At 39.0% G+C, this 21,650-nt stretch overlaps 1 protein-coding gene across 2 annotated transcripts in view; it reads right to left on the reverse strand.

Moving 5' to 3' along the window:
• Positions 1-478: 478 nt before the first annotated feature.
• Positions 479-21,650, reverse strand: part of ccdc93 (coiled-coil domain containing 93) — a 66,074-nt gene continuing 44,902 nt past the window's right edge. For both annotated transcript variants that reach the window (XM_070875462.1, XM_070875461.1), the window contains 10 exons: positions 17,543-17,616; positions 13,197-13,278; positions 11,756-11,830; positions 9,225-9,296; positions 8,259-8,367; positions 7,080-7,162; positions 5,361-5,398; positions 4,021-4,105; positions 2,950-3,063; positions 479-791 (listed from right to left, as the gene is read on the reverse strand). In XM_070875462.1, coding sequence (XP_070731563.1) covers positions 735-791; positions 2,950-3,063; positions 4,021-4,105; positions 5,361-5,398; positions 7,080-7,162; positions 8,259-8,367; positions 9,225-9,296; positions 11,756-11,830; positions 13,197-13,278; positions 17,543-17,616 — 789 coding nt within the window. In that variant the 3' untranslated portion in view covers positions 479-734. The remainder of the gene's footprint in view (positions 792-2,949; positions 3,064-4,020; positions 4,106-5,360; positions 5,399-7,079; positions 7,163-8,258; positions 8,368-9,224; positions 9,297-11,755; positions 11,831-13,196; positions 13,279-17,542; positions 17,617-21,650) is intronic.

A 21,650-nucleotide genomic window follows, 5' to 3' on the forward strand; every position in this document is an offset into this window, starting at 1 on the left:
CATCAAAGTACTGTATAAATTTGGGACGCAAACTTTCTCGGCAAGTACATGCACTCGCCCTAGCAGCAAAATCGTTTACCCTGAATAGCCCGATCCCCGAGGGCCCCGGATAATCGAGAGTTACCTGTATATATGGGCACATTTCCTGTCTATCACACTTCAGATGATGCAGGCTACCCAGTGAAAAATTCCGTATTACAATACAAAAAATAAAGGCAATGTACTGAAAAACAGCAGGATCTGAAAATGCTAGAGCCACATTGGTAATTAACCTTTGAATGAACTCATCCAATGTTTACTCATCAATTAGACTTTACAGCTATAAAGCACCAACATTTTAGCAGCAAAACACAAGCACATGTTCCTGTCGCACAACAGTGTACCCTTTGACTTACTGTAAGCAGCAGCACAGGTGACTTGCATAAGTCAGTTCAGCTTTAGTAGTCGAGAACCTTGTAATTTGCTCAAATTCAGAAAAGATATTGCCATTGTTTTTATTATGCAACAGATTGCTTTACAACTGTAATACAATATGTTTGCTCAGATCATCTTACTGAGTCACTGATAAACAGATGCGTTAATTTTTCATTTGATCAAATTACACTTAAACAAACATAAGGTGATGAAATGCAATCAGTTCCATGCTTGCATTTTAGTTTTTATTAAATAATAAACTCAGGCTATCAACTGGAAGAACATAGCAAGTCCACTCTTTGGATCCCTGGTGAATTCATTCAGGAAGCACCCTTTGCTCTCATTTTGGTCAATAACATTTCATTCTTACGACACTCCTGCAGATGAAAACAAATTAAACATTAAAGAGTTTTAAGGAAGACACTTGTTTATAAGGAAGTACATGTTTAACCACAAGAAGTGTTGACAGCTTGAAAAGACAATTATTTGAATCTGATTTGGTCAAAAACTACCATTAAACTTTTTTGTATGAGCAGAACAATTGACATTAAGAATCTTGTGCAAGATTATAATAGTGCAGTGTGCCTTTAACATCACTGATTGGTAGTTAGGCGATAGCAGACTGACATGCATTCAAGAAAATAATTTTCAACCTATTTTCTGCCACCTTTTCACCTCTCCACGCCATATTAATCATCCACCAGCACTTGATCCATCTTCGGCCTCTGGCTCCACTTTCTCCCACCAAGATCCACCCAGAGTGTTTCAAGTTCTGCCTCCACATTTCTACTTCCTTTCCAACTATTGGCTCAGCCCTACTCCACCACGATCAAAACAATCAATCAGTTAACTGTTCCACCTGACCGAGTGCAGCCAGCCTCTCCAATCCCACCAGAATCCAAAGATGGTGGAGAGTAAATACTGAGTAGCCTTTTAAAAATAGTATTACATTGTGAGGTAGAAAGAAACCATGAAAACCAGTCACTTTTCGGTTGTCGTTTTTGATCATTTATGGACACCTGCAATGTAATTTTTAAAGGTAGTCATTTGTAATTTGATTTATTGGGCAATTTACATAAATTTAGCATGTTCAAGTATTTCATTAATTTGGTTGACCGTTGTAAGCTGCAAATCAAATTGGTCAGTGCTAACCACATGGTCGCTAATGCATTATCGCTCCTGCAATTATCAGCAACCAATTCCCTTGCTCCTGTATCATCACATTGTATCCAAGCCCTAGTTGTCCCTGTCCCTCCATGCTGGAGTCTCATGTTCCAGTCACCCTGCTCCCTCTAACCTGGACTTTAAAAAAAGTGAATAAAATAATATTTGTTCCTCACACCTGGACTTAAAAAATTGTTCATGGTATGTGGGAGTCGCTGGCAAGGCCAGCATTTATTGCCCATCCCTAATTGTCCTTGAGAAGATGGTGGTGAGCTGCCTTCTTGACCATTGCAGTGCATGTGGTGAAGGTACTCTCAGTGCTGCTAGAGAGAGAGTTCCAGAATTTTGACCCAGTGACGATGAAGGAATGGCAATATATTTCCAAGTCAGGATGATGCGAGACTTGGAGGAGAACATGGAGGTGGTGTTCCCATGCGCCTGCTGCCCTCGTCCTTCTAGGTGGTAGAAATCGCAGGTTTGGGAGGTGCTGCCGAAGAAGCCTTGGTGAGTTGTGGGTATGTGTGTGTGTGTGGTGGGGTCTCCACTAATCCGGTTTACTCCTGACCCACACCTGGTAGCAAAGATCTGACTCACTCCCAGTGAGAGAAAAAAAAAGGGGGGCGGGGCGGGAAGAAAGAGTGGAAAGAGACGCGAGACCAAGCCATAGGAAACAAATGTGTGATTCAATGATGGGAATGAGAAGATGTAAATAAAAATACAGAAACAAAAATTAAAAAATACAAAAAGTGAGATGAAAAAAGCAAAGAGGCAGATTTGGAATAGACTCTCTTTTTTGTCAGTGCACAATGCCATGTCAGTAGTACTTTTAAATCAAGGCATTCTGTGGTTTCACGTAATTACTGAAATGGTCATCTCCAATTATATTACTAATTTATGCAAATAGACATACAAGATTATCACTGAAGATTTGACAACGGCGGATTTACACTTCTCTTCCACACTATGTTCCCTTTTGTTCCTTTGGCCATTCACCCACTTAGTGAAGCAATCTGCTTTTTGACGTTTGCCAAAATTATTCAACTGAGTGCTTCAGTTCATCTCTGTCTCTTCCAGATGGTATAGTTTTACCATACAAGAACCCCTGGGTACAAATCCATGTCTACTGCTCTATAACTACACAATATTACACCAAAATGCTGTTTAACTAAGATTTATACTACTAAAATATGTTTGAAGCATGCTAAAACTTGGATTGAAAGATCCTAAACATATTTCATCATCCTCTCCTCATTTGTCCTTTCCTCCCCATAATTCCCAAAGCACAACACTCAAACAATGCATAATTACAAAAAAATGTTACAACTCTACAAATGTTCATAGTTCATTATACAAGGTGATATAATGTATTACCTCTTTAAATTCTTTGACAGTTTTGAAGTACAGACGCTGTTTCTCCAGCAGTTCAAGGTACTCATCATTCAGCTGGTCACGTCTCATTTTGTTCTCTTGCTTTTTCTTCTCCAACTTGGGTTGGGGATGGGATGGAAGAGAGAAGGAATAGAATGAAAAAATAAAACAGTAAAGAGTTTTAAAATCACTAGCCATTAATTAATGAGGACTTTTCATTCCATTTAAGTTAATCTAGTACCTGCAAAAGAGTCTAATAAATATGGATATTAAAAATGTAAAGAACATGCTGCTACACTTTAAAAAAAAAACTGTTGGAGGTGGTGCATTTTGGATAAGATGTGAACTTGAAAGGCTAGTCTGTATGTTCAGTGGACAAAGATCTTGTGACACTATTTGAAGAGCAGGGTGTTCTGTGTGTCCTGGCCAACATCTGTGCCCCAACCACCAAAACATGTTAACTGGTTATTCATCTCATTTGCTGTATGTGGGGTCTTGCTGTGCGCAAATTGGCTGCTTCATTAACCTACATAGCAAAGTAATAGCACTTCAGAAAGTAATTAATTGGGAGTGAAGCACTTTGCGACATTGCTTATCATATATAATGCAAGCTTTCTTCCTTTCCATTATCTATTTTCAAGTTTTCAAAAACAGACCTGTAATTTATAGCACTGCAGAAAATATCAAAAGTTAGTTTTGCATACTCTAATAATTCAAAGAAACATCTTGTTTGGTTCAGATGCTCTGCAGAGTTCCAGGTGTTTTATTTATGCGAAGAAGAAATATACAGCCAGCATTTCTGCACCAAGGACAAAAAAACACAAGCTTCCTCCCACTTATTCCAATCGACCACTTAATTCAGTAACTATGCTCGGCACTCTAGAACTCGGCCTAGTTACCTCCATCCCTGCCATGAACGTTCTTCTCAAAATCCTTTTTTTTAAATTGTACCATCACCCTCACTCCAACTGGCTCAGGTTTCTCTTCCCATCTTCTCTCAATTAAAATTGTGTTGCCCAATAGTTTCATATTATATTGCTAAATGAAATATTCTGAAATTAACTAGATTATTACCTTCATGCGATTCTGCTTAATACCTTCCACAATCTGTTCCATCTGGCGCAAGAACTGATCTCGAGCAGTCGTAGAGGCCATAGCCCTGAAACATATTTCAAAATACAAGTTTACTAAAACATTCCACAGTGCATCAAACTAGAAACAATCAGATCCCAGAAGCAAGTTTAATATAGTGCTAATTGAAAGAAAACAATTAAAGTATACTCCTATTCATGCTTCTTTAAAATGTAAATTTTTATCCCTGCACATCAATGGATTAGATCTGTGCACCCATCCAAGGAAAATAGACAGATGCCATGTGACACAGCCCATATTTATGCTACAGTGGGGGGCTTACATCAAAATCTTCCTGCAATGGTAATGCTAGGCACCAGACTCAAAAAGGTCACGATCCTGCAGTTTCTCCAAATTATGGAATATTCCTTATTTGTTCAGATCAGAAATATTCCAAAGGCAGAATACATATGTTAAGTAAGGATTTTAGATTTCAAGATGTGGAAAAGAAACAGTGACAATTACACACAACAAACCCAATACTTTCTTACCCATCCTTCCCATCACACAAGAAAGCAAATGGCGATACTAAAGGACTAGAGAAAGAGATTAGGAGTGGAACAAAAATACAGTATCTATGCAGTATGGAAATTAAGGGAGGCGATTGTACAACACTTGAATGACCAGGTTTGCAAGTCTTATTCTTGCAATCACTGGTCAAAACCATTGTTGGGAGGGAGATAACCAAATGAAAAAGAACACCCCCATTTAAAACATGGATAATGATTAATTGGATTATTCCTTTGATTCAAAACTGACAAGTTCCATGCTCAACTAAAAGAACTATGTCCAACTAAAGTGCGCATAGTCTTGGCTTTTTTCAGCAACCAAGGATGCATTCCAGCTGAACCAAGTGAATTACCAACGTTCAGTAATGCTAATCTTTTTAGTACGAACCTTACTTGCATGTATTGAGAATTATTTTGATGATCTTATGGGATTTTGCATTTAATTATGAAAATGCAGTTGTTTATCCTCAGTCTGCAAGATATCCAAGAATAAAATAATTTCACTAATCTGGAGGAACTAATATGAGCAAGATACCAGTTTAAAGTGCTTATCTGTTTTTGGAAACAAATTCCCTCAAGGGTTGCACACGGTGGACACACAAGAAGCACACAGGCAGAGTAGACCTACCAACCCCAGACAAAAAGATATTCCCAAAGTATGTAGCATGATTAACAAATGAACATTTATAGCTTCAGCATAGGTACAAAACAGTGTGGCTAACTGTCCCTCCCAGTGTACATTTATACAATATAACCAACTTGCATGGTACTCACTGTTGAAAGTTATCATGAATTGAATTCAATAGGTTAACCTGGTAACAAAGAAAGTTGGATCAGTCCTTGATACATAATGATAAATGAAACATTCTTATTTAGTGCTCATAGTCTTTGCTTCTTTCAGCAACCTTGGATGCATTCCAGGTGACTTACCAACTTTCAGTAATGCCAATATAAAAACAAAGTGCTGGAAATCTCAGCGGGTCAGGCATTTTCTGTTTTTATTTCAGATTCCAGCATCTGCAGTATTTTGCTTTTGTATTCAGTAATGCAAATTTTTTTTTAGTACATTTTCTCTATCTATTACTATCTTGTCCAGAACTTCTCTCTCCTCTTTCAGTGCAACTTTCACATCATCATCTTCCTTTGTGAAGACAGATGTAAAGTACTTACTTAATACTTTAGCCATGTCCTCTGCCTTTACATTAAGATTTCCCTTTGGGTCCTGAAGGCCTAACATTTTCCTAGCTAACCGCTTACATTGTGTTTAAATTGAACCCTAAAACATTTTGTAATGTTGCCTGCTAATCTTCTTGTAACCTTTCTTTGCCTTCCGTATTAACTTTTTCCAATTCCCTCCTGTACTTTCCAAAAGCCTCCTTTTTCGGTTTTATTTTAAACTTTTATTTCCCTGTCATCCAGGGCACATTAAGCTTTGGATGCTCTACCTTTTCCCCTCAAAATGGAATATGCCTGGTTTGTACCTGAACGATTTCTTCAGAGTGTTTCCACTGCTCAGTTGCTGCTTTACCCTGCCATCATCTTTTTCAATCCATCTGTGCGAGGGTCCCTTCTTTAAATCACTGAAATTAGCTCTCGCCAGTTAGCCATTTTTACCTTTGATACTTTCTGCTCTCTTTTCATAATTATGCTAAACTGAATGATGTTGACCACTGTTTGCTGGATGATTAATATTCAACTTAGATTTCAAGGGCATCTTTCTATTAACAGAATTGGTGAATGCTTCTTGATATTTGATTTTTTTTGGGTGGGAATTTGATCCATCTAAGTCACAATAATTACCGTATAACTAATTTACACAACTAAACTTTGGATTCATTTAAATCTCAAATTTATGAAATCAAATTAAAGTCAATTATCTCATTATTGGTACAGGGTACAACTAAAACTATTTCCCAAAATGACTGTCGTTGCATATATATTCTAATTAAAATTATGCATTACTATATTCAGCCCTTCAAGCTTTTACGACTTCAAAAATACTTAGATAAGATACAAATACTCAAAACGAATTTGCTATCCAGAGAGCTTTGGGTGAAACAGCCACTTGCTTCCGTATACATTCAGGCCATTTACAATTATTTAGTAGTTGAAATTTTATAGCCAGTCAAGCAGAGGTGATGAATTTGATTGTGCTCATACGTGGATAACTCTCCTTTCCTTGTGGTACAGACGTCACTGATCAACACATTCCTCTTCCCCAAGCAAAATAATTACAAAAACAGGACTAAATCACAAAAAGGGTGTAGACATAAACAAGAACCTATTTTGAGCTCAATTATGGATATTTCAATCACAAACTAGTTTACTAATTTCCCCAAATCTATGGGTTTTTCCAGAGGGATGGGAAGGGTGAACGGAGTAATTAAAACCCCATAATTTAAGTTCGAGTGGCTTAGTGGGTATTATTATTTCAAAATGTTAAACAGTAACTTAGGATACGAAACAAAAAAAGGTTGGCTTTGATTTTCTTACCTCTTTTTCCAAGTACACTTTTTTATCATCAAGTGTATTATATAGTGTGAAGAACTGTTTTGTTTCCTTGTGAGTTGCTGCAACTGCAATAGAACAAATTGACACCAGTAGTAGCTTAAAGGCTAATTCGATCAAATCCACCACTTCAGGAGGAACTCACAATAGACTCAAAGAACATTTTAAATGCTTATTACTGTAAAATGTAATCTACAAGTGGGTTCTTCAAAATGTTACAGGAATCTTTCACTTTTTATTTGAAAGGCAATAAATGTTGTCGCCAAGAGATCCCACATCTTTCAAAAAACATATTTTCAGTGACCCCCCCCCCCCCCCAAATCTTCAACTGCTACCCGATCTTCAACCTTTCCTTTCTAAAGTTCTGGAATGTACTGCTGCCTTGTAACTACATTCCCATTTTATTTTTTGAGGCCCTCCAAAATCAGGCATCTGCGCCTCTTGTACCACAAAAACCACACTGGCATAATTCAACAATACCTTCCGTAACTGCAACCATAGTAGTGAACTTTTATTATCCTGGACCTCTCTGCTTTCTTTAAATAGTGGTGACTACTCCATCCTTCTTGGACATTTCTCCTCCACAGTCCAAAATCATAGCACTGCTCCCTTCTGGTTCCGCTCCTGCCTGCCACACCAGACACTACACTTCCTCAAATAGTCTCTCTTTGAAAGATCACCCATGATATACCCCAGTGTCCCAACCTCAACTCCCTCTTGCAGGTTTCTGACCCACTTGCATCCCATCTACTCATCTCTGCTCTGTCCAGGCAACATCCAGCTGTAGCTCAGTTGGATTCGAAGCAAACGGTCCAGAGATGGATTTCTGAAGCCCATATCATGATAGTTGGAATTTTAAAAAAAGTGTTTACAATAATTTACATTTCTATAGCACTATGCAAAGACATGTAAAGCTCTCCAAGACATCTCTTTACACATGATGACTTATCGAAATGCAGTTATTGTAAAAAAAAATTTAAAAATCCTGACTAATGTCATTAGTTGTTGGGTACGGATGTGCATTAGGCAAGTACTTTTTTTTTCTCAGCATTTAGAAGGGTTAGTGGTCATATACATATGTCCATTAATAGACCTCAAAGAAGTAATTAGCAAAGGATACACATTATTTTAAGAGGTTAAAAATGTGGCAGATCAAATACACACCTTGGTTGTAGAGCTCAACAAATCGTCTTTGATATTGCGTCAATTCAGCCCTGCTTGGTACTTCATCAATTTTTCGTTGCAAAACAGCAATTTCTCTATTTCGTCGGGCCTGAAAACAAGCAAATTTATTCACAAGTTACCTTGGTTTCCAAAATCTCAAAACTAGACATCCTATACAGCAACTTGATGGACAGAAGTGTAGTGTGTATTTTCTTCAATAATTTTATGCCCTGTACTGACTGATTATATTGATATAAAATGAGCCAACAGAATCTACATATTAAATCAGGAATAAATTGCAGCAAATGATTTTGCCTTGCTATCAGCTAACTTAGCACAGACCAATGATTAATGTAGGCCATTTAAATATATAGTTATGAATGCTATCCCATTCATGTACTTCATCTGGGATACAGCAAGGATTTTCAGTATAAAAGAAAAAAAAATATTTGTTCAGAGCACATAATTGAATATTGTATCTAGCTTTGACAAGACATAAAAGGAGTCATTCAAGACGTTGAAGCTCTACAGTGAATAGCCACAAGACTACCATCGAGCATCCGCATTATGAACAGAGACTAGAGAAACTTGGGCTCCTCACCTGGAATTTTGCAAGATAATAAATGGTATAAAAAAAATGCACAACACTGCCAAGTTTAAACTGTGACAGTAAGATAGGGAAATAAAGGTTCAAATTGGAAAATGCAGTCATGTCGTCACGAGTTGTGTTCACGCAATAAGACGTAGAATGGGCTTCTGGTAGGGCAACGGAAGGAAAATACCTAAAATCCTTTAACAAGACAGCTGGATGTTGTGATTTTAGGGAGGAGGGCTTGAAGGAGAGAAAAACAACTAGTTTTTTTTTTTCTAGATAGATAAGCCAAGATGGCCTGAATGCCATTTTTCATTCACATTTATATCTGTTTGTATGGTTATAAAAATAAAAAAAGGTACCACTCTTCTTACCAACAACAGTCGTATTTTCTGAAGTTTTTCTCTGTCTGCTTTATACTGTTGCTCTATTAATTCATTGTGTTCCTAGTTAAAATTAAAACAGATAGTTTTAGGACAATTTAAACAAACCTTGTTAACAGCTTTAATATGACACTATCCTGCAAATTCCTTGAAAACCTTTTTTTGCAATTCAAACTATTAACTGCTAGAAGTAAATTAAATACACTTGACATCACCAATTACTAAAGTATTCACTGTAGGATCAACAATTTACACATTTCCAGTACTATTGGGTCACCCTCATTTGCAGAATGTGTTGTATAGCACGTCTCATCCCAGGGATTTCTTATTTGGGGAAATTATTCTCCTTTTGAATCTGCTAACCTACTGAAGAGTCTTCCAGGAGAAACTACCATGAACAGCATATGACTATTAGAAGTAAAATTTAACTAGGAGGGAGGGAAGAGTTAGCTACCATTTGGATCATAATTCCTCCTGTACCAATGATAAGGTATCAGGAACGTAAAGTAACCTGTAAACACAAAACGCAGAGGAGAATGAACCAATCTTGAATTGGTAGAAAAACCTCATGTACTTTATATTGGTGCTGCTAGTGGAATACAAGCAAGGAAAGCAGTTGGTGTGGCTACCAACTGTTTAATCTGCCAGAATACAATTCTGGAGATCAAAAGGTATCACAATTAATTTCTTAGGCTCTGATAGAGAATCACTGGTCCAGTATTCAGAGCATCAAATCAAATGTGGTTAATGCATAGTCTAACCAATCTGACATGGCTTTGAAATCATTCAATACGAATAACTTAAGAATATATTGGAATGAGGTCATGCTAAACCTTCAGAAAACATTGATTAGGCCCCAGCTGAAGTATTAAGGCCAATTCTGGGCATCATGCTTTAGGAAGGATGTCAAAGAGTGCAGAGGAGATTTACTAGAATGGTACCAGGGATGAAAAATTTCAGTTATGTGGAGAGGAGAGAAACTGGGGTTGTTCTCCTTGAAACAGAGATGGTGATCGGAAGTTTGATAGAGGGGTTCAAAATTATGAAAGGTTTTGATAGAGTAAATAAGAGAAACTGTCTGCAGTGCCAGAATGGTTGGTAACCAAAGGACACAGATTTAAGGGTACTTAGAGTACCAAAAATAGCAGAGATGACATGAGGAAAAGAAAAATTATGCAGTGAGTTATGATGATCTGGAATGTACTGCCTGAATGATTGGTGGAAACAGAATAATAACTTTCAAAAGGGAATTGGATAAATACTTGAAGGGGGGAACTTTGCATGGATATGGCGAAAGAGCAGGATAGTGGGATTAATTGGATAACTCGTTCAAAGAGCTGGCACAGGCACAATAGGCGAATGGCCTTTTTAAAAATCATTCTCTGACTCTATAGATGTAGATACTTTCATTTTCCCCCATCTTTTTGAAACAACGTTAAATGAAGAATCCCCCCATACCTCTCAGGCAGATGCAAAAAAATCCCATGGCTTTCAAAGAACAGGCAGATTCCTCCAGCGTCCCAGCCAACATTTATCTATCAACCAGTATCACTAAAATAGATCCAGCCATTTATAATTGATCTCATTACAGTTAGTGGGACCATACGGTCTGCCATGTTATAAAAGTTCCAAAGTTCTTAGCTGGCTGTGAAGTGCTTGGGATGTCTCAAGGTCATGAATGGCGTTATATAAATGCAAGTTAGCTCTTTCATTACTTTTCCATTGTCTATTCCGATCAGTGAGAGGACCTCACTCTACACAGAAAGTAGAATCACTACTCTTTTTCTTGTGTTCATCATGTTAAAATGACATAGGCATGATTGACATGATGAAATGCATTTACAATGCCTTTTGACAAGCTTTTCTCCATGCGAGCAAGAGGGCAAGATACTGGAGGACAATACTGAAACCATTTTAGGTTCTTTGGTCATTTTTTTGACCTTCCCAGGAACTGGATGCAAAATATTCAGAATGAATTTTTAAAGCAGCAAAATACAGACCATGATATTTGTGAGAGAATATTTTGGGTATGGAGCCTATCGGTTATGGTGTGGGACTGAACAAATTGGGAAAAAAAAGCACTTGGGCTAAAATAAATTATGACTTCTCAATACTATATAGTGACAGTATGAATACAAAATGAAATGGTGAGATGGCAGGGATATGGAATTAGAGTGAAATGGGATTAGTTTAGATAGCTCCAGTTGAACAACTAACAGCACAATGACCACATAGCCACCTTCTGTGCTGTAAATTCTACACTTCTATACAAACAGCTGATTTCTTCAATTATTTTCTACTGGAGGAGAAATACCACGAGAACAGTGTTCGTCAGAAGGGCAGATAAAGATGTTGCAACCTTCTCTAAAACTTTCACTATGGGTCATGCCGACTTCAGTACTCATTTATGGTCCGAATTGGACATCTCCATATTGTTCTGCTTATTTCATGAAAAATCTACTCATATTAGTAGAGATAATCTGTTCGTTAAGGCATACATCATTTTACAAAGTGCCACATACCTTTTCTTCAGCTTCCTCATTCCCTGCTAAACCTTTAAGGTTTTCGATATTCAGTTGCAATCGAACCATTTCCTCCTACAAACAAACAGCTCAAAAATCACGTGATGCAAGCTGCCTGCAATCAAGCTGAAAGTCCCTTCTATTAATAAGCAAGTGGTCGTGTCATAATAGCTAGATTGGTAATCTTTACTCAGCAAAATATTGAAACTCAATTCACATTTAAAAACACATGACTCATGTTAATAAAATGCAACTATTGCACCCATGTCTCTTTTGCAGTATCCCACACTTCACCTGCTGTTCAATAACAAATATTTATAGGAAGTGTAACTTAATATCATATAGTTTATTGGCTCAGTGGTAGATTTACTGACTTGGGTCAGAAGGTTATCGGTTCAATCCCCACTCTATACAGCCCTGGAGAGCAGAGACGAGAGTTTCGGTCTCTGGATACCGGGTTGACATCCAGCGGGGTACTCGCATCTGATGTAAGGAGTGGCTCCCCCATTGTAGCCCTGATGAATAGGAGACTAGTAATACAGCCTCTGAATACTGGATTGACATCCAGCAAGGCACTCTTATCAGATGGGAGTAGAGTGGCAATTCTTCCTTCCCCCCCCCACCCCAGTCAGAACAACGACATGGCCACAAAAGAAAAATATTTTTCATTATAGAAACAAGCAGGAGCTTGATCTGCTGAACGTAAAAGCAATGGAAGAAATGGATTAGAGGATGAGACGACCTCAACTGAAGAAATAGTATGGCTGTACAGACTATGGGAGCAGATGATGCTCATCATAAAAGATGCTCAAACTTAGCATCTCACATTATTGCAAAAGAACACATCAACCAGTTTGAGAATAATGCTATGTTGCCAACTTTTTGACATTATAAATTAACTTTACTGGACATGTACAACACATTGTGTGAGGTTGTAAGTGCTTAGAGAAAATAAAAAAGGCCAATATCTGTGGCAATAGAATTCAGATTTTGTAGCCAGTCTGTCCACCTTCTACAGTAAAATACTAAGTGATCTATGCACACTCAGATCTGAAAAAGAGCAATTTTTAGATTTAAAAAAAAACAGCACAAGTTGAAAAAAAAAGAGCCATTTGAACTATAAGCACATCATTTGATGAGGGCGAGAGGTAGTAAGGAAAAACAGAGACCTGGAATACCCACAGTTGGCTATTACTGGCAGAAAAGGAGGGGGGGGGGGGGAAAGAGGACCCCAGGTCTCCTGCATAACCGGAGCAGGACCAGTGGGATTGCTGCAAGATACACAAACTTACAAAAATCAGCTTTTGTGGTAAACTTCTTTAAAGGCTCAATGACATCATCCAGCCAGTTAAGCCACTTAAAGACATTTGCCACTTCAGTGACCTGCTAATCTAAACAATGCCAAATTATACATAAAATACAAAATGTAAAACATTCTTACCCTGCAATGATTCCTAAACTGTTGTTCCTGGTCCTTTAGACCTTCATTCATTGTGACCAATGCTCTCAGCTTCTCCAGTATGCTAATTGGGAACAGGGTACTTGTATTATACCAGTGTAAACACAAATTTACATTAAAACACATCAAGGTCAGCAAGAAAAAAGGATATTGCAGCTCCTTTCATTTGAAATCACATTTGTGGATCTTGCAAGCACAAAATATTAAAATGTGTGTCATAAAAAGTAGAAAGTAGAACAGGAACAAGGAGGAAGATATGTATTAGACCTACTGGTATTCTGGTATTCTATCTCAATAGTTTTCTTATTTGAAGGTTATATTATTCACGATGACATTGGGCCAAAATCACGCTCCCACGGACGTGTATGAGGTGCGCACGCACCCATGGGGTCCCCGAAAGTTCCGGGTTTAGGTATGCAAAGCGCATGCATCTTTTGACAGATCACACACATCTGGAAGTAAAAGGCCTCCGCAGGCAGAGAGTTGGGTTATTTGTCCAACTTCTGCCCAGCGAATGTCCTTCAAATTCTTAGGACTGAAAAAAGGTGTATGGCCTGCTTTTCAGTGTATGACTCTTAAAAGTACAGAAAAAGACATTTAAAAATATAATTTAAACATTTAAAATCCTGTTAAATAAGGCAAGTTTATTTTTAGATCCTTTAAAATGTGTACATTTATTTTTCAAACACTTAAATTTGTGTTTTAAATAATTAATTTAATAATTAATTAATTTGAAATATGTGATGGTTTAAAAAAAAAGTTATTGTCAGTGTTTGTGTTTTGGGGGGTATTCCCATTCATATTTATGATGATTCTGTATATAGAATCACCATAAGTATGAATGGGGATCCCGTGATCACATTGATGCATATCGCTTGGAGGGCCAGGACCGCAAGTCTCCGAACCTTCAGCACCACCAGGTGGATTTGTAGAAATTTCTCAGGTCAGAGGCATCCGCCCGCGGGAAGCCTCCGACTGCAATTTCTGGGCCATTGATGCAAGTTATTCAGTACTGTTGTGTCCTTAGATGCTCCAACAATGACTCCACGAGGCAGTTTGTTGTACTTGAACTGTAGTGACCTTAGTCCTTTATTAGTTAACTCCAGAGTGAGGATCACACCTGGTGGCCTGCCTTTTACACTTGGCCAGGCACACCTACGAGTCGCCCACTGCTGTGCCTTTGGTGGCACACCTTGATATAGTACCAACAGTGGCCAAGAAAGATACATGACCAGTACAATGCAGATCAATGGGCAAAGGTAATTTTTGGAATATGCTGTGCAGGTCACCTTGGAAGCCAGACATATTGAACAACAATAAGTATGGTGTGCAGCATTGGGCTCCACACTATAGCAAGGATATTCATGCCCTGAAAAGGTACAACATAGATTCAATGGGATGCTGCCTGGTATGAGGAAATACAACTATGCAGACTTAAACTGGGACTTTTTGTTAGAATGCAGATTACGGAGCGTTACTATAGAAGTTTTTTTTAAAGTTATGAAAGGATGGGGCAGACTAGATAGATGCACACTGTTCCCATAGGTATAAAGAGTACAAAAAAGAGATTCAGAACAGAGAGCAGAAGAAATTTCACAGAATTGAGAGGCTATGAAATTCATTTCAAAGGTTAGTGTCCAAGGCAGAAACATTCAAAATTAAATTGAATAGATGGAAGAAAAAGGGTTGGAGGGATATAGGAACAGTGCAGGTAAAAGTGATTTGCTCATGTGGAGGGTAAATGTTGACACGGACTGGTTGGGCCAAATGGACTGTTTCTGTGTTGTATCTTCTATGCAAGAATGATTCCCAAGACTCAGTTATGATTTATTAAGAGAAGAGAAAGACAGATGATATAATCAAGGTCTTTATTCAAATTAAATAACTTTATAGCTTAGTCTGCTCAATATTAGAGGACATGAATACAACAAGATTATGCACGATTCAAATTAGAAGGAATTCACCTTTCCTCAACAAGTGGTGTATGTGTGAAATAGACCGAAATAGAGACGGATAATGCTGTATCAATTAACATATCTTAAGACAGATAGATGAATGTCTGCTCAGGAGCAGGATTGATGTCCGTGAGAAGTAAAGACAGATAACTGAATACGATAGCTAATGAGTTCTGATAAAAGATCATTGACCTGTTTCTCTCTCCACAGATGCTGCCTGATAGTTCAGATTTCCAGCATCCAGAGTTTTGTTTTGGTTTCAGATAATTCAATGTCCTGTAAAACCAAATAGTTCCTGAATTGCTAGGGCCATGGAAATATACCAAGCAACCAGAACCAAAGTGGCATGGAGAGTTAGTTCGATTTACTCCATGAGGATAGAGAGCAAAATGGAAAATATTTTCCATTGTAGATTAAATGGTTTGGGAAGAATCCAAGATAGAACAGATTGTACAAGTGAAGTGAATGGAAATTGCAATCATTTCATACTTTGTCTCATTATCCTCCACCTCAGGCACAGCTCTCATACGAGAGCTCCTAAAAAAGTTGAAGACTCTTGTCGATGCCATTATTTCTGGGATTCTAGCCCTGGTCCAGATGCCGCATCTGCATCTTTTCCCTTGTAACAAAATCTCTGAAGTCTGTATGTATTACATTCTTGAATTATTACTGGATCTGGAATTTGTCTAGTCATCATTTGTAAATACTTCTATTTTCTAACTATCTGTAATTTAATTCCATTTGTCTGCAAGACATTCAGCCTTATTAGTCATGTACTACACTTATAGGGCCCAAGTTTCCACATGATTTGCGCCTGATTTTTAGGAGCAACTGGTGGAGAACGGACTATCTTAGAAATCGCAATTCTCCACATTTTTTTTTCTGCAGTTCTAGTCAGGTAGTTCTACTTTGGAACAGAATTTTTTCTTCAAAAGGGGGCGTGTCCGGCCACTGACGCCTGATTTGAAAGTTTCCACAGTGAAAACGTACTCCAAACTAAAGTAGAATGGAGCAAGTGAAGATTTTTGTAGAACTGAAAAAACCTGTTCTACACATTAAAAAATCAGGCGCAGGTTACAAATTAGGCGTCCAGAACGAGGTGGGGGGGGGGGGAAGGGAAGTCATTAAATTCTATAATAAATCCTTATTTATACTTATACAAATAAATCCAACCTGAATAAACATTTATAAGCAAAGAAAAGATTAAATAAACCATCTTCCTACCTGTGTGAAAGTGCTTCAGCCAGGGAAAATTCTGCAGCCGTTCGTGCCGCTGAACGGGAGGGGGGGGGGGGGGGGGGGGGGGGGAGAAAGCCGTCTGTGCCGCTGAGCGGGAGGGAGGGGAAGGAGACAGCGGTTTGTTGCCGCGGAGGGGAGGGAGGGGAAGGAGACAGCGGCTTGTTGCCGTGGAGGGGAGGGGAGGGGAGGGAGACAGCGGCTTGTTGCCGTGGAGAGAGGGGAGGGAGGGGGAAGGAGACAGCGGCTTGTTGCCGTGGAGGGAGGGGAAGGAAACAGCGGCTTGTTGCCGTGGAGGGAGGGGAGGGAGGGAGGGAGGGGAAGGAGACAGCAGCTTGTTGCCGCGCAGGGGAGGGAAGGGAGGGGGAAGGAGACAGCGGCTTGTTGCCGTGGAGAGAGGGGAGGGAGGGGAAGGAGACAGCGGCTTGTTGCCGCGCAGGGGAGGGAGGGGAAGGAGACAGTGAGAAGGGTAGCCTCAGTGCTGATGGCAATGTGATTTTATTAAAAAATTTTCAAAAATTAAACAGCTACAAAGAACTACAAAAATGGCTGAGTGCCAATGTTTTTTCACACTGAGCATGCGCGAATGCTCCAATGCGCACGCGCAGTGTTGCCGGCAGGAAAAAAACTAATTTAAATAGTACCCACCCCCTCCCACGTACAAAATCGGCACGAGTGTAGGCTCCGCGCCAAACAGACAAGGAGCTGCAAAGCGCTCGAGAATAGCGCGTTTTTTTTCTGGCGCCGTTTTAGGCGCGAAAAATGGGCGCCCAGCTCAGAGGGGCGCCCGTTTTTTATCCTGTGGAAACTTGGGCCCATAATGTACTAAACTTATAACCTAAAAAAAACCTTTGCATCTCTCTTGCAATCCACTTCTCCATTTTATTTTGTACAGTTCCCATTGCCACTTTTTTCCATTATTCCCATTTTATTTAACTAATAACTCCATTCTCCCACAAGTTTTATAATGTTTATATTTAGCAAATATAAAACATTGTTAGTACCTGTAGACACCACTGGGCGTCCGTTATATTGCATGAACTCAAAATTATGGTCTGCTTGGAATGCAACAGTTACTGTTTATTTGCAAAATCTACAAAGACTAAATTTAATATCTTAAATGTGACCATCACATACCTGGAATCAGCTTGGGATTCTGCAGCTTCAAGAGTAGATAACTCTTTATCCAATTTCCCTCCATAATTTACAACCTGAAAATAAAAATTTAAGGGTGAGATTGTATTATATAATCCCTGTAATATATTGCCTGTACTGCATTCCACTGTAACATTTTATTTTTTGAACTGTTTGCCAAACAATACTGACAAATGTACAAATTATAACATTTTATTCAGTTTGACACCTGCAATAGATACATGCTGCACACTACTGGACATGGTTTAAAAATGTTTGAAACAGATAAATTATTTTAGTTTGGGACAATGGAAATTTTAAGTCTCTAGTTCTCCCTAAAGATGATAGAAAAATAGAAACATAGAAAATAGGTGCAGGAGTAGGCCATTCAGCCCTTCGGGCCTGCACCGCCATTCAATGAGCTCATGGCTGAACATGCAACTTCAGTACCCCATTCCTGCTTTCTCGCCATATCCCTTGATCCCCCTAGAGGTAAGGACTACATCTAATTCCTTTTTGAATATATTTAGTGAATTGGCCTCAACAACTTTCTGTGGTAGAGAATTCCACAGGTTCACCACTCTCTGGGTGAAGAAGTTCCTCCGCATCTCGGTTCTAAATGGCTTACCCCTTATCCTTAGACTGTGACCCCTGGTTCTGGACTTCCCCAACATTGGGAACATTCTTCCTGCATCTAACCTGTCTAAACCCATCAGAATTTTAAACGTTTCTATGAGATCCCCTCTCATTCTTCTGAACTCCAGTGAATACAAGCCCAGTTGATACAGTCTTCGATATGTCAGTCCCACCATCCCGGGAATCAGTCTGGTGAACCTTCGCTGCACTCCCTCAATAGCAAGAATGTCCTTCCTCAAGTTAGGAGACCAACTGTACACAATACTCCAGGTGTGGCCTCACCAAGGCCCTGTACAACTGTAGTAACACCTCCCTGCCCCTGTACTCAAATCCCCTTGCTATGAAGGCCAACATGCCATTTGCCTTCTTAACCACCTGCTGTACCTGCAAGCCAACCTTCAATGACTGATGTACCATGACACCCAGGTCTTGTTACACCTCCCCTTTTCCTAATCTGTCACCATTCAGATAATAGTCTGTTTCTAACCACCAAAGTGGATAACCTCACATTTATCCACATTATACTTCATCTGCCATGCATTTGCCCACTCACCTAACCTATCCAAGAAACTCTGCAGCCTCATAGCATCCTCCTCGCAGCTCACACTGCCACCCAACTTAGTGTCATCTGCAAATTTGGAGATACTACATTTAATCCCCTCGTCTAAATCATTAATATACAATGTAAACAGCTGGAGCCCCAGCACAGAACCTTGCGGTATCCCATGAGTCACTGCCTGCCATTCTGAAAAGTACCCATTTACTCCTACTCTTTGCTTCCTATCTGCCAACCAATTCTCAATCCACGTCAGCACACTACCCCCAATCCCATGTGCTTTAACTTTGCACATTAATCTCTTGTGTGGGACCTTGTCGAAAGCCTTCTGAAAGTCCAAATACACATCAACTGGTTCTTCCTTGTCCACTACTGGAAACATCCTCAAAAAATTCCAGAAGGTTTGTCAAGCATGATTTCCCTTTCACAAATCCATGCTGACTTGGACCTATCAAGTCACCTCTTTCCAAATTCGCTGTTATATCCTTAATAATTGATTCCATCATTTTACCCACTACCGATGTCAGGCTGACCAGTCTATAATTCCCTGTTTTCTCTCCCCTTCCCATTTTAAAAAGTGGGGTTACATTGGCTACCCTCCACTCCATAGGAACTGATCCAGAGTCTATGGAATGTTGGAAAATGACTGTCAATGCTACCGCTATTTCCAAGGCCACCTCCTTCAGTACTCTGGGATGTAGTCCATCAGGCCCTGGGGATTTATCGGCCTTCAATCCTATCAATTTCCCCAACACAATTTCCCGACTAATAAGGACTGCCCTTAGTTCCTCCTTCTTACTAGACCCTCTGACCCCTTTTATATCCGGAAGGTTGTTTGTGTCCTCCTTAGTGAATACCGAACCAAAGTACTTGTTCAATTGGTCTGCCATTTCTTTGTTCCCCGTTATGACTTCCCCTGATTCTGACTGGAGGGGACCAACGTTTGTCTTTATTAACCTTTTTCTCTTTACGTATCTATAGAAGCTTTTGCAGTCCAGAATCATGAGGGTCTAGATAAGAGGAGAAACTGGGGCTTCTTCTCATTAGAGCACAGAAGGATAAAATAAATCTGGTAGAATTGTTTAAGGTGGTTTTTGATAAGGGAAACAAACAAGAACTATTTCTGGTCAGCGAGTTATTAATTAGATTTGTTAGTTGTTAATTTAAGATCCCTGCAAAAAGAACAAAAAACTAGGTTAGGATAATAGTTTTGGAAGAGGAATCTACAACAGCTTTTAAAAGAGAAAAGTGAATATGTGAAAAATCAAAAATTAAAGAATGGGGATAGGGACTAAGTGATTGCTATTCAAGTGAGTGGGTACAGATGTAATAGAATCCACTAACAAATTAGCTGCATGCTAAAGTTTTTTTTACCCCTCCCTCCTTTGCTTTGCTTATTTGGGCGAGTCCATCAGATATTGTAATTAGTCCATCTACAATAGGCAAGAACAAAGCAAAGTAATATATAATTAACTTAAAATTGGATTTAAATTTAAAAAGTAATGATTCCTTAAAAAAAAGTATCACGGTATATTTACTGGAATCCCTACTTTTTAATAGCAAGGACTTCATTGGCTGTGAAGCACTTAGCGTGTTAAGGTTATGAAAGACACTATATAAAAACAAGTTCTCTGTCATTATAGCCTTTATGGAGCATAAACAAAAATAGCATTCAACTGTAATGATGATAGTAACCAGATAAGTTTTGAAATCATTCCCAAGTGCCATCTCCAGCCTTTTCTATGGAAGTGATAAAAGACACACCTGCAACCAATGAACAAACAAAAAGAACTTGCATTTATATAGTGCCTTTCACAACCTCAGGGGATGTCCCAAAGTGCTTTACAACCAATTAAATACTTTGTTTTAAATTGTAGTGTAGAGAAACACAGCAGCCAATTTGTACATAACAAGATACCCAAACATTATCATGACCAGATAGTTTCTTTGTGATATTGGTTGAGGGATAAATATTGGCCAGGACACTAGAAAGAACTCCCCTGCTCTTCCTTGAATCGTGTCACAGGATCTTCTACGTCCACTTGAGCACCCAGGGCGGGGCCTCCGTTTAACATCTCACCCGAAAGACAGCACCTCCACCAGTGCAGCACTCATCTTGGGGAGAATATACTAAAGAAAAAAGTGCTCAGAATGCCACCAAAGTTACTTCAATAATATTTTAATGTGCAGCAATTATACTTTTGCACTGAGCAGGTGGAGCCATGTTACTAATCAGTGTGTTATCTCCTTGGAGGGATCAGGTGTAGTCTGCTCAATACATGGAATTCAGTATCAGTTGTTGTTGTCCAATGTGAGCAAGTCCATGCTGTTGGAAGCCCTTGCTGTTCAAAGTCCTTAGTACCAATTGGTGCTGATATGTGCTCATCCACACCCAACTGGATTTCTTTTATGATACTTGGGCTTGCTATGTTCATCTATTTTATTCTTTAATTGTAATGCTGACAATGTACTGCATGGATCAATGAAGGGCATACCATATGACAATACTCCAGCTGGGCTACACACTTGTGCGAAATGTAAAATTACAATTTGTTTCTAACACCTTGTATGCCAATAGTTTTGTTTGCTCTTGATCGTCATTCAAGGTGCAAAAGATTGGTCTATGACATTACTATATTAGCTGCAACATTTTTTCTTTTGTATACTTGTCTTAGTTCCTAGGAAGACCAATCCCATTTAGATAAATGATGAATTTAATACTAATCAGTCTCATTTAATGTACTTCTGAAGAGGCTAGAGACTTTTCCCAAACTTTGGTAAATGGTCCTTTAGCTGGAGAGAAAAACTGGCATAATTCTTGAGGCTTTATATAACATGGGTAGACCATGTACAGCACCATCTAATCATAACATTTTCATGCATGTGCTCATTATGTAGTTGTCCCAGAACCCATCAAGT

Source organism: Pristiophorus japonicus, chromosome 3, assembly GCF_044704955.1.
Source record: "Pristiophorus japonicus isolate sPriJap1 chromosome 3, sPriJap1.hap1, whole genome shotgun sequence".
In the NCBI taxonomy this organism is placed as follows: domain Eukaryota; kingdom Metazoa; phylum Chordata; class Chondrichthyes; family Pristiophoridae; genus Pristiophorus; species Pristiophorus japonicus.